This window comes from Achroia grisella, unplaced genomic scaffold (assembly GCF_030625045.1).
Source record: "Achroia grisella isolate CSIRO2021 unplaced genomic scaffold, CSIRO_AGI_Agris_v1 utg402, whole genome shotgun sequence".
Classification (NCBI taxonomy): Eukaryota; Metazoa; Arthropoda; class Insecta; order Lepidoptera; family Pyralidae; genus Achroia; species Achroia grisella.
Window position 1 is genome coordinate 3,568,911 of NW_026712841.1, and position 16,461 is coordinate 3,585,371.

General features: G+C 43.8%; 1 protein-coding gene across 3 annotated transcripts; it reads right to left on the bottom strand.

Annotated features, from left to right (window-relative positions):
- Nucleotides 1-1,578: 1,578 nt before the first annotated feature.
- Nucleotides 1,579-10,236, bottom strand: LOC131844389 (transcription initiation factor TFIID subunit 6-like). 3 transcript variants are annotated; one of them, XM_059193269.1, is made up of 12 exons: nucleotides 9,844-10,236; nucleotides 9,044-9,332; nucleotides 8,712-8,863; nucleotides 8,055-8,234; nucleotides 7,061-7,230; nucleotides 6,348-6,507; nucleotides 5,625-5,797; nucleotides 5,020-5,249; nucleotides 4,218-4,336; nucleotides 3,790-3,861; nucleotides 3,189-3,323; nucleotides 1,579-2,670 (listed from the first exon to the last, which is right to left on the bottom strand). In XM_059193269.1, exons 1-12 carry the CDS (start codon nucleotides 10,078-10,080, stop codon nucleotides 2,569-2,571), a joined length of 2,019 nt encoding a protein of 672 aa, XP_059049252.1. In that variant the 5' UTR covers nucleotides 10,081-10,236; the 3' UTR covers nucleotides 1,579-2,568. The 3 variants fall into 3 exon arrangements, with proteins under 3 accessions (XP_059049252.1, XP_059049251.1, XP_059049253.1); XM_059193268.1 differs by having other exon boundaries at nucleotides 3,180-3,323; XM_059193270.1 differs by lacking the exon at nucleotides 3,790-3,861 and having other exon boundaries at nucleotides 3,180-3,323.
- Nucleotides 10,237-16,461: the final 6,225 nt, after the last annotated feature.

Sequence of the window (16,461 nt, forward strand, 5' to 3'; positions counted from 1 at the left end):
GTACCCATAACACAAGCTCTGCATAGCTTGGGACTAGATAGCGTCGCGAGAATTGTCCGTTATTATTATTGTCATTACTAGTTAAAGTGAGATCTTACGTGAAAAGGGTTTTCTTGTATAATTCAAAAACAATTTATACCTATTCGTATAGTAATTTTCTACTTATAATGTGAAATGTAAAAAATAAACAGAGGCCTTTCGTATCGATTCCCCTCTCATACATTGTTATTCTTGAGGACAGGTGTTACGCTGCTGAGCCCTATAATTTAAGTGTAATATCTCTACATGTAAAACTTGGCACAACATATACTTAAACACGCGACCAGGTAGCAGAATATATAACACAGTTATAGATTATTTACAGATAAATATTTTGCCAAATATTTTTCTCATCCGTACATATATATATATATATATATAGGTACGTATACAAGAAATGCACAATTACAAAATACATCAAATTAACTAAAGTTATCACAGACTGGCTGATGAAACTAAATTATGACGAAACGAATACTTACACTTATGCCTAACACAAGATCTGTTAAATTAACACACACACAAACAATATAGGTACACATATACATTATAGTGTATATGTGGAGTGAGTCTATATACCAATACTCATATCTTTTTCACATACATCCTTATGCACAAATTTTACTTCGTCTCTTAACAATCCTTAGTTTCAATATAAGTTAAATTTAAAATTTAAATGTCACTCTATTCGTTGTTAATAACAACAAATAAAGAGACTGCCTCGGTAGTCTTGCGGTGCAAACATTCATTCATGAGTATCATTGTTTGTATCAGTCTGGATGTTTTCTATGTATATTATGTATGTATTTACAAAAAATATATACCTAAGTACTTATATGAATTGTCTAGTACACATAATACAAACTCTACTTACCGTGGGACTAGATGGCGTTGTGTGACTTGTCCAGGGTTATTAATTATCTATTTATTTACTTATCATAAAAAAGTATTAATAACTTAAGTATTTCGATATCACATTACCTCCGCACCACAAATTTTGCATATGAAATTGCCTACTTATACATTGATAAGTATTTCTTTATCCCATTCGGATTAAACAGGGCCGGATTTACAATGACGGGACCTCTCCTCTCCTCCTTTTAATGTTTGAAAAAGGATTAAAATATCGTTCGAAGATATTTTACACTTACATGTTTAAAAAAGCTATTCAGTTGTTTGAAGATCGTTAGCTCTGCAAGTTGAAGGGAAGTGGTAAAAATCAAGTTTTTCGCTACTGAAAAAATACTTATGCTGAGTAATCCATTCGTATTATTAGTTTTATTCGATATTAGTTCTGTTCTTTAGATTTTTACTAATCACATTGCTTTAGAAGATACCTAAATATTAGGCCATTCCATAAACATAAAAACAAATAGACGCTAATTATAACAACTATTTCAATAATGAAACAGCCTTACATCGAATAAATTTAAAAAATACATTGAACCTCTTCCATGCATCTATTAATTGGGTATATATATATACTTTAGTTGGAAACAAGAATCAAAATAAAACGCCATATTTTAATTAAACGTAATGTATTAATTTTTTAATAGACAATAACAGATAATCTTACATAATTAATTTTTCTTTATTATTCTTGATAATTTACTGCAATTATTGAAAACTAGGCACGCATGGAAGTTTCGTGTTCACCCTCTTATATCAGCCATTTGGAATATATCAGTATAATACAACATTAATTATGAATAATTGCACTAAAATATTTAATAATATTATAAAAAAACATATTTAATATTCATAACCGACAACCTTGTATGAAGAAATTTATTAAGTTGAAAGAAAAGGGCAATTCAAAATTATTTTACCTTTTGTTCAAATATTCTTAGTTTTTCGTCAACAGTTCAATTTCTGTGTTTTGATAATTTTTTGTTACTGCTATATTTTTTTTTAATTTGGTCTCTTCGTATACCTCGTCACACTATGGAATCCTTAACTGTGACGTAATTTATGAATAGCCCCCAAAACTCTGTGTGTCAGGAAAATGCGTTACTCAGTAAAAGGAAAAGAGATAGTGTCTTATCATAACAAACAAAATATAATCTTATTTACAAACTATAAATATATATTTTAATATTTCTTGCAATTGTTTTAATGGATCTCTATATATATAAATTTTACGTTACTACTTATTTAGTATTTAAGTTCAGATGAGGCACCAGTTAGGACTCCGAATGGTCAAACAAGCCTGCCAAAGTCCGAACAATTAATTTTCTGATCATGCCTCGTTCAGAAGCGAAACACTTGTCGCAATATCTATGTGTACACTTAATAACAGTCGAAGCTAAAGCACTAATGAAGAAAAACGGAAATTCACGGACACGTGATTTTAGTCAAACGTCTATTTTTAAATGAGATTTAATTGTAAAATTATAACATTTAATTACAAGTTAATATAAACTGATAATACACACATGTGTATAAATGTAAGTAGGAAAAATTGAATATTCACTGTGGCTTTTTCCTAGTGTATTGTTTTATAATGGTGACGTTGAGGGGGCGTGGCTGTCAGGCGAGATGTGACAGGTCATCGAGCTCAGGCGGAGGCTGCGGGGTGCCGCCGCCGCCGCCGCGAGTGAACACCGGCTTCGCTACCACCGACACCGGCGCCTGTGCAACACACAACACTCACTATTTATATACATAACTGTAAGCTTGCTCTGAAATAATAGCTGCCTTTACGCGACACAATCTACAGCCCGGGCAATCATTTGGTCCAAAGAAGATAGCCATTTTGCAATATTTATATATATATACTTATTATATAAAAAGGCGTTAAAGAATGCACGATTGTGTGAGGCGGGAATGCGCGAGCTAGAGGCGCGCGTGGTCATCTCGTTGTCTTTGTCATCATAGTCGGGCGAGTAAGAACGTACGAGTAAAGGCAGTTAATGAAAAGAGAAAAGTAGTAAGTATTCGTCAAAATGACGAAATTCTATGTCATATTGTGTGATTCACTTCAAGGACTTGATTGGTGATATGTAAAGTATTATTCATAATTATAGTATTCATGTGGTACAACATTGCAGAATCAGCACGGCATATGTAATTGATAACGATATCCATTACAATTTACTGCATGGTAAAATAGGGCAATTTTCTCTAGGGATAATACAAACCTGACTAACGTGACTGGGTGTGGTGGCGACGGCGGGCGGGTGCGGAGCGGGCACGGCAGGAGGGGCGGCTTGTGGCTGCATTCCTACCACCACCACCTTCTGTGGCGGCGCTGCGCCCGCTGGGCCACTCGTCACCACCACAGACTGCGACAACAAACACGCATAGTAGATACACAGCTCTAACTTATGACCATAAGGTCATGATGAATATATTCATTATGCACCACAAATATGTTCCACTGCAGACTATACTAAGTTATATTAAAATCGAATCATACGCTGCCGGATAATCTGCTTAGTATAATTTATTTTTTCATCTTTTGCGCTGTAATTTGGTATCTTCCAACTTAGTATCATTAAAGAGTGATAAAATGTGTGCTACTGTCAACACACGGAATAAGCCGTTATTATAACCGTATTGATCATATTGTAAATTATCCACAATTTTCTTGAATCCAGTAAATCTTTATAACTACAATATACTACTATGTTTTATTTTATTGATTTTTATACCCAATACCCGCACCACAGACAATAATATTGCACCAACAAGTACATGCACCATGCACCGCACGCTCGTAGTATACAAAAATATCGTGTGCTTGCTTACTTGAACGTTTTGGCGGACTATAGTTGGCTGCGAATGCACTATGATGTGACCGGTACCACATGCGGGTTGAGGCTGTTTTAAAAACATTTTCAATATTATTCGCACATAGACAATAAAGTCAATTATACAAATAATTAGCTCAACCGCCCTGGCTTCGCACGGCTAAATAATTACTAAGCATAACTTTAAAAGTTAGTTGTTGTTTTTCAAATTGTTGCCACACCAATTGACCTCTTAATTGAAATGTAGAATGTTAATTAAACTAAACTGTAAGGTTTAAATTGAGATATTTGTTAATGACATGCCGAAATTGTTTATTAAACATGCTAAAGAAAGACAGACTGTAATAAACTATTTGATCAATAAACAACCTGGTTTTTTTTTAATATATTTTTTACAAAGAGTAATAGTGCGCGTTATTCTCAAACCTGTGGAGGCTTTTGCTGCGACGCGACGATGACGAACTTTTGCGGTGGCGGCGTGGCAGGCGCCGGCGACTGCGGGGTGGGCGACGCACTAATTACCACGTTGCGAGTCGCTACGCTTTCTGTATACACAATTTACAAATATATATGTATATATAGGTATTATTTTATTTATCCTAAGATTGAAACTAAATTTTATATAAAATAATATAATGTTTAGTAACAATAAGGTATGTATGGCAAGGTTAATACTAATGTTTAGATTATTTAATTAATTCTAAGTCATTACAAAAATAAAGTGTGAATTTTCTTTGTATGAGGAGGATAATCACCGGAACGACTATTTGAAAAAAATCTTTTAAATTTTAAACTGTACATAGTTCAGACAGGTACATTAAATGTATGTTTATTTAACTAGAGCGATCTTTATACATTGAATATAGATATTAATAGTTATTTGTAAAAAGGGGTAGGCACTTTTTGTATAATAATATAATGATAAGAAGCATATTGGCTAAAAATAAAATAATAATAATGCCCCTGATCTTTACACAATGCCATCTAATCTCAAGGTATGCTTACCTTGTGTTATGGGTAGTTGACATCTGACATAAATCCATTTATTTTTTGTAAATACATAATATACATAGAAAACACCCAGTGTGATACAAACAATCATACTCATTATTACAAATGTTTGTATCGTGCGAGGAATCGAACCAGCACATTCCAAAGTAAAGTGGTGACTAAACCGATAGACCACCGAGGCCGTCAACGAAGCGATAAAAAACAACAGGAGACTAACCAACAGTCTTGGTGGGAAAGGCGTGTGACTGCGAGGGAGTGGGCGAGGGCGAGGGTGTGGAGGGTGCGGAGGGTGCGGAGGGTGCGGAGGGTGCGGAGGGTGCGGAGGGCACGAGGGGCGGCGTGCACGTGACCACCGCCACCGCGCCGCCCGCGCTGCCCGCCGCCGGCGACGACCGCTGCTTGGCCACCAGCTGCACCAGGCTCGGCCCCAGGTACCCGTAGTCACGCCTGCACGTACAAATACAATAAACCATGCATTACCTTCATAACGATTCGCAAGACCGAAAGGTGCGCAGAATAAGACGTCTTTGTTTGGTAACCCCTCCTCATTCTACTAAATTCTTTTCTCAATCCTTCACTGTCCAGGTTATTCGTCTTTGGAACGCTTTGCCACTTTCTATTAGATCTGCTCAATCCAATACCATTTTTCAAAAAACTAGTAAAACCCCATTTGTTTCCCCATAAAAATCTTTCTATGATGTTTTGTTTCGTCATACATGTATTTATTTATATATTGTATACATCTATAGCTTCCTTGCCGACGCAAGCAGGAAATAATACATGTCAGTTGCTGCTGGGGAATTTTTTAATGATAAGTGTTACTTGTAGTCGTCGACGACGTCAGGTGGCTGCCGAAGCTGGCGGATGACAGGCGCCAGCACCTTGAGCAGCTGCTGCTTAAGGTTCCCGGCCGCCTGCCGGTCGGCGCCGCCCAGACCGCTCAGCGCGCCCTCCACACGCTCACCAAGCCACCGGACGCGCGGCAAAATAAACACCTACACACAGATGATTACATGATTAACCTTAACCACATTAACTATTTTTACAATCATTCAACTTGTTTACAAGTATACTGTTTTAAAGGTCTAAACGACCTTTAAAACAGTATACTTGTAATCCGGTCTGTTTGTGCTGGCTAATCTCTGAAATGGCGAGACCGATTTTGACGGGACTTTTATTTGCAGGTGGCAGATGTAATGAGTAACTTTTATTTTAGAAAAATAAAGTTAAATTCCACGCGGACGAAGTCGCGGGTGCAGCTAGTAATAAAGAAAACTCGTATGATCCCGTGATATTTCCTAATTGACTGTACGTAATTAAAATTTAGTACACTTTTTAAGTTCTACCATGAAGTCGTTACTTCATGGTAGAACTTAAAAAGTGTAACTTTTAATGTCGTTACATTCAAATTATAGTTACGTATAAAAAACATATTATTAATTAAACATTTTAAGATTAAACTATATATTAAGTAGCTACGTAATGATTTCGATAATTGAACAAACATTTCATTCTACATAAACACTAATAAAATAGCATAATTACCTTAACAACCTCCGGGCCGAGTTCTGCTAATCCTTGAACAGCACCATAAAGTGATGCCAATGGTGTTTTCTCTGATTCTTTCATACTAGTCACCATAGACGGTCCCACTCCATTCTCATTATTTGTTTGTGATGGACATTGTAAGGCTTTGGCGAAGAGTCTATGTAGAAAACACAATATGACTCTAATCGCTAACAGAAGCACAAAGTTATGTTGTATAAAAATAATAAAAAAAGTTGTTCTGGATTGCACATATTAAACATATAAACACTTAAACAACTATAACCATTTTAAAATTTTGAACCAGTCTCGGAATCCACTAGTATGATTGATAATGTGTTATTGTATACAGGTTGGCTTAATAGCTAAGAGTCAAGAGGATCTATAACTATTCCGAATTATAAAGTGTTAGATTTTGTATTATTAGAAATATCGGGAACTCATAAACAATATTATTATGGTAGAAATCCCGTATACTAACATGTACATATAACATAACTGATAACCTATACTATTTAAAAAAAAAGTTTAAATTAGCATTATCAAGAGCGTGTAGGCGAATGTTTTATTTTAATTTATTGACTCATTAAGTCTAAGTTAGGTGAAGACCTAAATAAATTAGTCAGGTCAAAACAACAAGACTAATGATAGTAACCGAAACACTTTTACAATAAAGTTAGAAATAAAATATCAAGCTGTAGGCTGCTACATACCTAGTCACTCGCGTCTGCAAGTTATTAGTAGAGGTGTTGAAAGTTTTGCAAATTTGAGCCATGAGGCGTGATGCGAAGTCCCGCAGCGCCCAATGGTTGTCCATTTCAGGACGCAAGCAGAGTTGCCGCGACACAATACACGTAGATACTGACGGGATCAGTTCATGCAACTGTATAAAAATTTTTTTTTTTTTGAGTTGTAATAAATGCGTTACCCAAACGCGTTACAAAACCGAGTTAGTGTCCATTTTGCAAAATTGTGAAGTAATCATAATAAACAAAGCAGAGCGCGACGATTTAATCAATTAAATCAACATCGACTTAATTTATTAATTAATGATAATAACAAAAAAACCTTGGACTATTCACACAGCGCCATCTAGTCCCAAACTAAGCAAAGTTTGTGTTACGGATACTAGACAACTTATGTATACTTCGATTTTTTTTGTAAACACATACTAACCACCCAGATCGATACAAAGAATCATACTCATGAATACAAATGTTTGTATCGAGTAAGGCATCGAACCCCCGACCATTGGATGTAAGTTGGTGAGCTAAACCAGTTAGACCACCGAGATCATCGAATATATAATAATATTTATTTCAAAGGAGAAACAATTTCCATAAGACAGAAAAACATTAGTGTACATTTACACCGGTATCTGCACTAAGCATACATATGTACAGATATATCTATAGCATATCAATTGTATCACAAGGATGGGCACAATCTAATATCAGTGTATAATTTTAAACAACATACTTGTGTTTCTCGCCTCCTTCAATTTTCTGACACACACACTCTCACATAATATTAATAACATTTAAAGGGTATTAATTCCAGAACTGGATATCAATTGCTTAACCCAGAATAAAAAGGGAAATATTAAAAATGATTATAAATAAAGAAAAATTGTAGAATAAGGCTTAAGATGATGAGTGATAGTAATATCAGTTATTTTTCTTTTAGCTAAATAATGAGTTTACTTACATATTTCTCCAGGAAAAGAGACTGATTATCGAGCAACGCTTTCACCATTCTCATTAGGTAGATCAGCAAGGCCAGATTATTTTGCACAACATTCACTTTCACACCTTCCGAAATAAAGGTACACATCCTTGGCAACATCTCATGAAGTCCAGGGTCACATGCCAAGGATTGTAGTGCTTCCTGTCACATAATAATATATATAATTATATGCTGTTGTTTTTCACTCAAGTTTGTATGTTTTGTGCTTTTAGTGCTTATGTCCGCCATGTATCCATTCTGTTTTCATCAAAATTAATGTGTGATGCAAGACCTATGGACATGTGTTTCATTTTACACAAACTTAAAATATGTTTTTATTATATAGCATGTATATAAAATATGTTAAATATCCTTAGAGAATAATGCTACTCAATATAAATATGAGGACCTAACATGCTACAATACATCTGCATTGTTCTTCTCATGCCTTGGCATTCCAAGATATCACGCCTCTATAGCCTGTAATTTCACTGTTGAATCTCACTCCTACAAAGTACTCTCACAGCTTATAAATTGAGTAGTACGGCAGTAGAAAAGAAACTGTAACATTGAGGAACTAAACTTTACCTTGGTGAATGCTAAACATTAAATTTCAGCAGAATATAATAGAATAAATACCGCTCTACGGCCCTCGTCGCTGCCTACACAAGCCTCTGTTATCTCCTTATAGTACAACTGTTGCTCCACACTAAGTTCATGGGTAGCCAGCTGTTTTACATGAACTGATTCTGAAGCTTTCAATCGGGCTGCCTTGCCACACATTGGCTTACCTGCATAAAAATATAAGGTCAGTTTTGAAAATTCATGATCAAAGGCCTCTCTTCATAGGTTACTAGAGTATATTATCTTTTAATTCTATATTCATAGTATAAACGCGCCAATAAAGGATACCATTTTATCAATATTGAAAATACAACAATTTCATGATGACAATAATAATGTGAAAATACCTGCAGCATCTTTATTTGTGGGTTTATTAAGTTTACTAATAGGATCAACTGATTCAAGTTTCTGTATTTCCTTTGTCAATGGTGGTGGATTTTCTGGTACTGTGGGCTGTACTCCATCTACACTTAACCAGTGTGTTCTCACTGATACATCCAATGGCACCTTTGGTGGAGGAGCTGATAATATTTCTGTTAGATCAATTTCCTTCTCATCAATAAAATGTAACTCTCTGCCACCACCACATGCAAATCTAAATGGTAGTGAATCTGGTTGTAAGAACCCATATTGTGGCTAAAACAGATCAATTAATATTTAGATATAGTTAGAGTATAAACATGCAATTCTTTTACACTTTTTAGTTAATAAATTATTCCAAGAAAATGTATAAATTACAGGTACATTTTGCTCTTAAGTGAAAGTCATATTATTTATGGTTAGTATCAACATTTAGAACAATTTTTTAATAATATGCATTAAAGTCACAATTTATTCTCAGTAAATTGGATATATGTCAAGTATTGGGTTCACCATAATATTGATGGTTTATAATGTCCCAAAATACAGTAATCCCCTTTATAACACTGTAGATAAGAATATAAAGACACCTTTACACTGAATCAATTATTGTTAGAATAGTTATTACCATTACTACTTATTAAATTCACAGTTATCAAAAGGCATATTTGTTTGGATACACATACACCGGATATTGATTTGGTTTTTAACAAGTAACGATAGGTTATAAATTTAGGTTACGCATTTAATAACTAGAACTGAAATAAAGTTGTTTCTCTTAAAATACCTCAATATTCTTGGATTTCAATGTATGATCTATATCGGTAATAGACAATTTCTGCCGTTTAGAATGGTGCATAAACTTCATAGCATCTTGTAAAATAAATTTGAGGCGGTAGGTAACGTCATCAGCTAATTCTTTTGCAGCGTCGTCTCCGAGACTTCCAATCCCAATACTTTCTGCGATAACTTTCATAGAATCAATAGATAAAGACGATCCATATGCAAAATCGGAATCACCCATTTTAATTGTTTTACTGTGGCATTTACATTACAAAAATCAAACTATGATATTATTTATAAGCGGAGTTCAATAGCGTTATTATTTACTATTTACAAAACATGAGAATACAGACATAAGAGAAATGCTGAATTTATAACAGAACACAGAACAGTCGGACCACAGATCTGTTAACAAGTTTTTTTTTAATCATTAAGTCTTTGGATGTCATTCTGATTGGAGGATAATTTTTTTTAGTACTAGAAAAATTAAAATAGCTAGGGATGACTTTATTTTATTTTATAATAAGTGTTTAGTTATTATATTAAAGCATTAAAAAAATATTATAAAACTTAACAATAAATATCAATATGTCACACCATGCTAAGATGTTGAGGTTAACCGGTAGGTACGTCTTATGTGATTAACAAAGAATTAGTCAAAAGATATGCTAGCCACTAGCTGGTTACTATTATTGTTACTGGTTAATATTATTGTACACTAGCACAATAATATTCCTCTATATGACCCCGAGTAGATGCTATTGTTTCAGTATTTGATGATATTTTAAAATTAAAATATACATATTATAGAAGACACTTTTATGGACAGACTAGTGACTAGATATATTATTAATAATCTTTTGTAGATTCAGGTCGACTCCCAGAGGGGCCGCGTTAAAACTAATGTGGTTCAAGCCCGTACTATTTCAAAAATATATAATAGTAGGAGATTAGTTTATTCATTATTATTATCGGGTCGTCCGCTGATCCTTTATATGGACCGCTGGGTACGGGCCCCGAGCTTACGCTCTTTACCCGAGCATACTGCTGGGGTATACCACCCCAGCGTCGTTCGTTTACCGGCCGGCCTGCCGGCCGGCCGGAAGCCGGCTGCTTCCCAGCAGCCGGCTGAGGGAGTCGTGTGAGTGGGACTCTATAAGTCGCTCGCCGAGCCGGCTTAACGCCGCCACGTCACGTAAATGACGTGATCACTCGGTGGAGAGTAAGTCGCGCGGGAGCGCGCGAGTGGCGTCCGGTGGGCGCGCGTGGAGAGGGGCGAGGTCGCGCAGGTGCGCTTCGCGCCCGCTGTCCGCGCGCGAGAACATCGCGCGCGTCAACCGGACGACGAACTGCTCCACCGATGGGACCTTGAGGTCGCGGGCGATCACGTCATTACGGACGTACCGTCCGGCATTTGTGCACAGACGGAGGGCGGCGTTCTGTTGGACCTGCAGTCTCCGCCGCTGTGAGGCCGAGCACAGTGCGTACCATGCGGGGGCGGCATATGTGAGCCGCGAACGAATGTAGGTCTTATAAATGCCTACTTTCGTCCGCAGCTGCAGCCTGGATTGTAAGACCGGTCGCAGCATAGCGCGCGCGGCCTTGGCTTGGGTGACAGCCCGGTCCACCTGCGGCGTCATACGCAGCGACCGGTCGATTTCCACCCCTAGGTAACGCACTGTGCGCTCCCACTGGATGGGCTGGCCTCTCAGTAAGAGGGGCGGCGGGCATTTGCACCCGGGGCGGGTAAGCAGCGCCACCGTTTTACCCACGTTAACGGTGGTACGCCACTTATCCAGCCACTCGGGGAGCAGGTCCAACAGCCGCTGCATTTTGCGAGCGGCTGCGTAGGCTCGGCGAGACGACGTAAGGAAGGCACTGTCGTCGGCGAAAAGAGCGAGGACGACATCCCTCTCTCCCTCTCGGAGCTCATCCCTCAAGGTGGGGATGTCGTCTGTGTACGTCGCGTAGAGCGCTGGCGAAATGCAGCTGCCCTGCGGGACTCCGGCGGCGATTGGGCGTGTGGTAGAGTCACAGTTCTCGACCGAAACATAGAAGCTCCGGCCCGAGAGGAACGAGTCCACTACTCGCACGTATGCTGACGGCGTGTTGGTGTCGAGCAACTTCGACACCAAACCGTCGTGCCACACACGGTCGAACGCCTTCTCTATGTCGAGAAATACGCCGACCGTGTAGTGGCCGCGGTTGTGCTCGACAGCCATGTGGTGGAGCACGCGCGTCAGCTGCAAAGTCGTCGAGTGTCCGCCTCTGAAACCGAACTGCTCGTCGCGAGGCGACAGAGTCGGTCTCAGGCGGCGGAGCAGGAGGCGCTCGAACGACTTTGCTACGTGCGAGAGCAGAGTGATGGGCCGGTAGCTTCCCGGCAGGCGCTTGTCCTTGCCGGGTTTCGGGAGGACTATGACTCTACCCAACTTCCAGTTGGTAGGGAAGTGGCCGGTCCGGAGTATGCCGTTGTAGAGCCTCGCTAGACACGCTAGGGCTCTACGGGGCAGCTGTGCGAGCGCTGCGGTGCTGATCCCGTCCGCTCCGGGCGCTTTGCGCTTCGGCAGGCGGCTGACGAGCCGCCTTACCTCGCCGGGCGAAACGAAGCTCACTTCGTTTACGTCCGGCGACGGAGCGGTACGGAAATCGCATACGCGACGTACGACTCGCTCGTGGTGCTCGACGACAGTGCTGGGTGCGTCGGCGGCGATTGGATTGGCCGTGAATTGCCCCTCCAAGTGCTGTGCCAGGATTTCTGCCCGGTCTTGGGCTGCGTAACGACGTCTGCCCGTCTCGTCAAGCAACGGGCAGACGGGGGGTCGTGCATTGGTGAGCTGTCGATTGAGTTTGTGCAGGTCGGTATCGTGTTCGCCGGCCCGGGATATGACACCCTCCCAGGCGGCTCCACGCCAATCCCGCACTCCCTCCGACAGCTCTGCAGCCAGGCAGTTGAGCTCACGCTTGACCCGCGGGCAGCGGGTTCGGGCCCATAGGCGACGGAGGTTCTTTTTCCGGGCGAGTTTTTCGCGCAGATGGTGTGGCAATTCCTCTCGACGGCGAGAAGCCACGTTTATTGTGGTAGTTGCCGCCTCCACTGCGGTGCGAATTCGCTCCGTTATGAGTGTGGAGGCGGCTTCGACACCCGCTGGCGATGATGGTTCGCCGTCGAGGTGTAGATGCTCCAATTCTGCGCGAAAAACACGCCAATCCATCCGCCGCCTCGACGGTCTCGTCGGTGTGGTGGTGGTGGAGAGGTCAAGCGTGGCTAGAACTGGGAGGTGCTGCGTGTCAAGGTCGTACAGCACCTCCAGTAAGACCGGGCAAGGCACAGCCTGCACTAGGGCAATGTCCAGAACGTCTGGGCTATGTGTGGGATTTGTGGGTACGTGGGTTGGGTGCGCTGGGCCCAACACCTCGTACCCGTGGATCTGCGAATCCTGGAGGAGTCTTCGACCTATCGGCGAGCACAGACGGGAACCCCAAGCCGTGTGCTTCGCGTTTAGGTCGCCCATAAGCAGGGTGGGACTCCTCCCATCCAGAACGTTCCGGACATCGGAGGGGCTGAAATCCAGTCCCGGGGGACGGTAAGCTGCCAGGACCTTCAGTTCCGCGCCGTCTACGTTGATGCTGACTCCTATGGAGCGCATGACGCGGAACTCGGGGTGCTCTAACTCCACGTGGACTACGTCCCGACGGACTAGTACCGCCGTACCGCGGTACGCAATGCCCGCCGGTGACGTTTCGTCGCGCCTATACACGTGGTAGTTAGGCACCCTCAACGTCTCCTTTTCTGTGAGCTTCGTTTCACCCAGGAGTATGATGTGCACATCCTGGGTGCGAGCTAGGAGACGGAGGTCCTGGACTTTATCCTTTATTCCCCCGGGGTTCCAGTACACAATGCGCAGGCTAGTACCCGCCATTTGTGTACTGTTGGATTTTGGCCAATCCATTTAATGCCGCCGACTTAGTATCTGCGCCGGCCGCGAGCGTAGTAAGCAGCTCCGTCAACAGGCTAATAAGCATGTTCAGTGCTCTGTCGACGGGCGCTTGTGTGAAGGGGGCGGGTGCGGTGTATATCGTTCGCGCCTCTGGGTGTGCGGTCCGTGTGGGGGGCGCGGGAGGTGCGCGTCTTGCGTCCGCCTGTGGCGGCTCGAATGCCACTCTCGGCACGCTATGTGCCGGTGGCGCCGCCCGGCGGCGACGTGGCGCAACTCGTGGACCCTGTGTTGGGACGGCATGCGTGGGAAGGCCCCACCCTTCCGGTGCGATGTACGCATAGCTTGTAGGGGTGGGATCCGGTAAGAAGGGGATTGGAGTTGAGGCCGTAACTGGCCCATCACCGCGCCTCTTCTTGCCGCGTCTTCGGCGGCGGCGTCTTTTATTTTCACCGGTGTCGGTGCCGCGATGCGTCGGCTCGTTGGCCGGCGCCATTAGGTTGGCGCCGGCTGTTTCCTCGACCGTTATTACGGGAGGAGGGGCCTGGGCGACGTAGGTACGCGGCGCCGCGGTGGGTTTATTACGACGCTGTGTTTGCGCCACGGGCGTTTTTGTCGTCGCGGTAGGGACGGGGGGGCGGGGTTTGATGCCCCTCTGCCGTGCCTCCCTCTTATACACCGGGCATTTTCTGTCGTTGGCCGTATGTGCCTTGGCGCAGTTGGCGCATGTCGGTTTTTGGTCCCTCGGCCTGTCGCAGTTCGCCGCCGGGTGCTCCCCACCGCAGCGAACGCATTTCACAGGCCGGTGACAATTGGCCGATGCATGGCCGAATGCCTGGCATCTGTGGCATTGTGGCAGCACCGATGCCGGCTTCCACGCCTGAACGACGACGCCCCGCATGTACAGGAGCTCATCAGTCGCGTACAAGCGTGTGAGCTCGTCCCTGTCCATGGGGTCGAGTTGGGCGTGGAAAATGCAGCCGGGGCGGCCGCGACGCGCGGGTATGCCCCGCACTAGCCGCACTCCGAACCCCTTCTCCTGCAGTGCCTCCGCAATCTTGTCATTGGGCGTGTCGGCTGGGAGTCCTCTTATCGCCACCTTAGTGGGCAGTTCGGAGGCCAGACTATAAAAGTACCAACTTATTGTTGGGTCCTTTTCGCTGGCCTCTACCAAATACCTTTGGACGGCACGGAATTCTTCGTCCGTCCTAGGTAGGAATCTGACCCCCGTGCCGTAGGGTCTTGCGTTGGGTGCCTCCCCCAGTACGCGCCTGAGCTGGTCGAAGTGGCGCGTCCAGTTAGGGAGGCGTTCTGCCACTATGGGGGGGTATTTTCCTCGCCCTGTGGCGGGTTCAGCGCCTGCGTCGGCGTTCCTCGTCTGAGAGGGGAGGGGCGGAGCGAGGGCCGGGGCAATTGAGGTGGCAGGGGCTGGGGTGGCGGGGGCCGCGGTGGCGGGACCCGCCGCTACTGCCGCGAATGACGGCGGGGTTCGTCGTCGCGGCGAGGGGACGGGGGGGAGCATCGGCTCGGGCGATTGTGAAACCGCCTCGAGTGCCACATAAGAAGTGGCGTCATATCCACCCCTATCTAATGTGTAGGAACGGGGTAGTGGCGAGGGTGCTCGCGATGTCTCGGGCGACGACGCTGGTGACGGCGACGAGCATGCGTCACCGTAAAATCGCCTGTCTTCCCCTCCCTCCTCGCTCCCGCTATCTGGCGGGGGGAGGGTGAGCGCGGAGGGGGTGAAGGCTTTCGCCGCACGGTACCCGACTGGGACGGTAGGGGTTGGTAGCCCTTGTCCACAAGCCGGATTCTCGGCGTCGGCGGCACCTTCACTAGGTCAAGGTCGCGGGGGGGGGACTCCTCTACGTCCCTCCGTTTGTCGCCTCTAGCGGGCGAGGTCGGCGACGGCGGTGCGCGTCTTTTAGATGGGCCAGGTTGCGCGCATCTTTCCCCTCTGCCTGGTTCCCGGTCGGCGGCATCATTGCCGCTTCCCGCGAGGGCAGAGGGGGTGCCCTTGGATGCCGGGCGAGCGTGGAAGGTCCCCAGCTCAGTGGCGGGGACCAGCTTGGTCGGGTTCCTTAAATCCCGACGCACAACAGTTCGGGGAGCTCCCCTGTCAGGAGGTTTCCTGGGGGCTTTGCCCCTTTGCGACATCACGACACGAAAGGGTGATGTACTAGGAAAGGGGACTGGAGGGGTGGAAGAGGGTGGTGTGGGGGCTGGAACCCCACGACGAACCTACCGAAAGGTAGGGAATTCCGCCCTGAAAGGGCAGGTGGTCGCACTGTAAGACAGTCGCAAGTGGATTGCAGCAACGAATTTGCGTCAACAAATTCGGTCTGCAATCCTAGCGCGTTCTCTCGCTAAACAAAGTACACTCTGTGTAGTTGGATTACGCACTGTATCGCTCTCAACAATTTGCGCAAGTGGGCACCAGTTGCGGGGCTCACTCTGGAGACTCGACGGCGAACCGGAATCTCACAGAGGATCACACGACCAACGGTAAACTCAGCAAGCAACAAATTGGAAAGCGACCCAAAAATTAGTTTATTCAGAACGAGATGTCAACGTTTTCCTTTTTGAAAAATCCTTTTGAGGAAGCCCTATTGGCCAACATTATGAAATCAGTGAGAATGTTGCCATAAAGTCAAATAGTACCCATTAAAATTGCAAAATAAGGG

Excerpts from the sequence above, each read along its gene's own strand:
- LOC131844389 (XM_059193268.1), bottom strand. The coding sequence starts at position 10,080 with ATGGGTGATTCCGATTTTGCATATGGATCGTCTTTATCTATTGATTCT. Across the intron at positions 7,231-8,054 it reads CTCTTTTCCTGGAGAAATAT|TTGCATGAACTGATCCCGTC; the intron begins GTAAGTAAACTC and ends ATTTTTATACAG. Across the intron at positions 6,508-7,060 it reads TTGCAGACGCGAGTGACTAG|ACTCTTCGCCAAAGCCTTAC; the intron begins GTATGTAGCAGC and ends TTTTCTACATAG.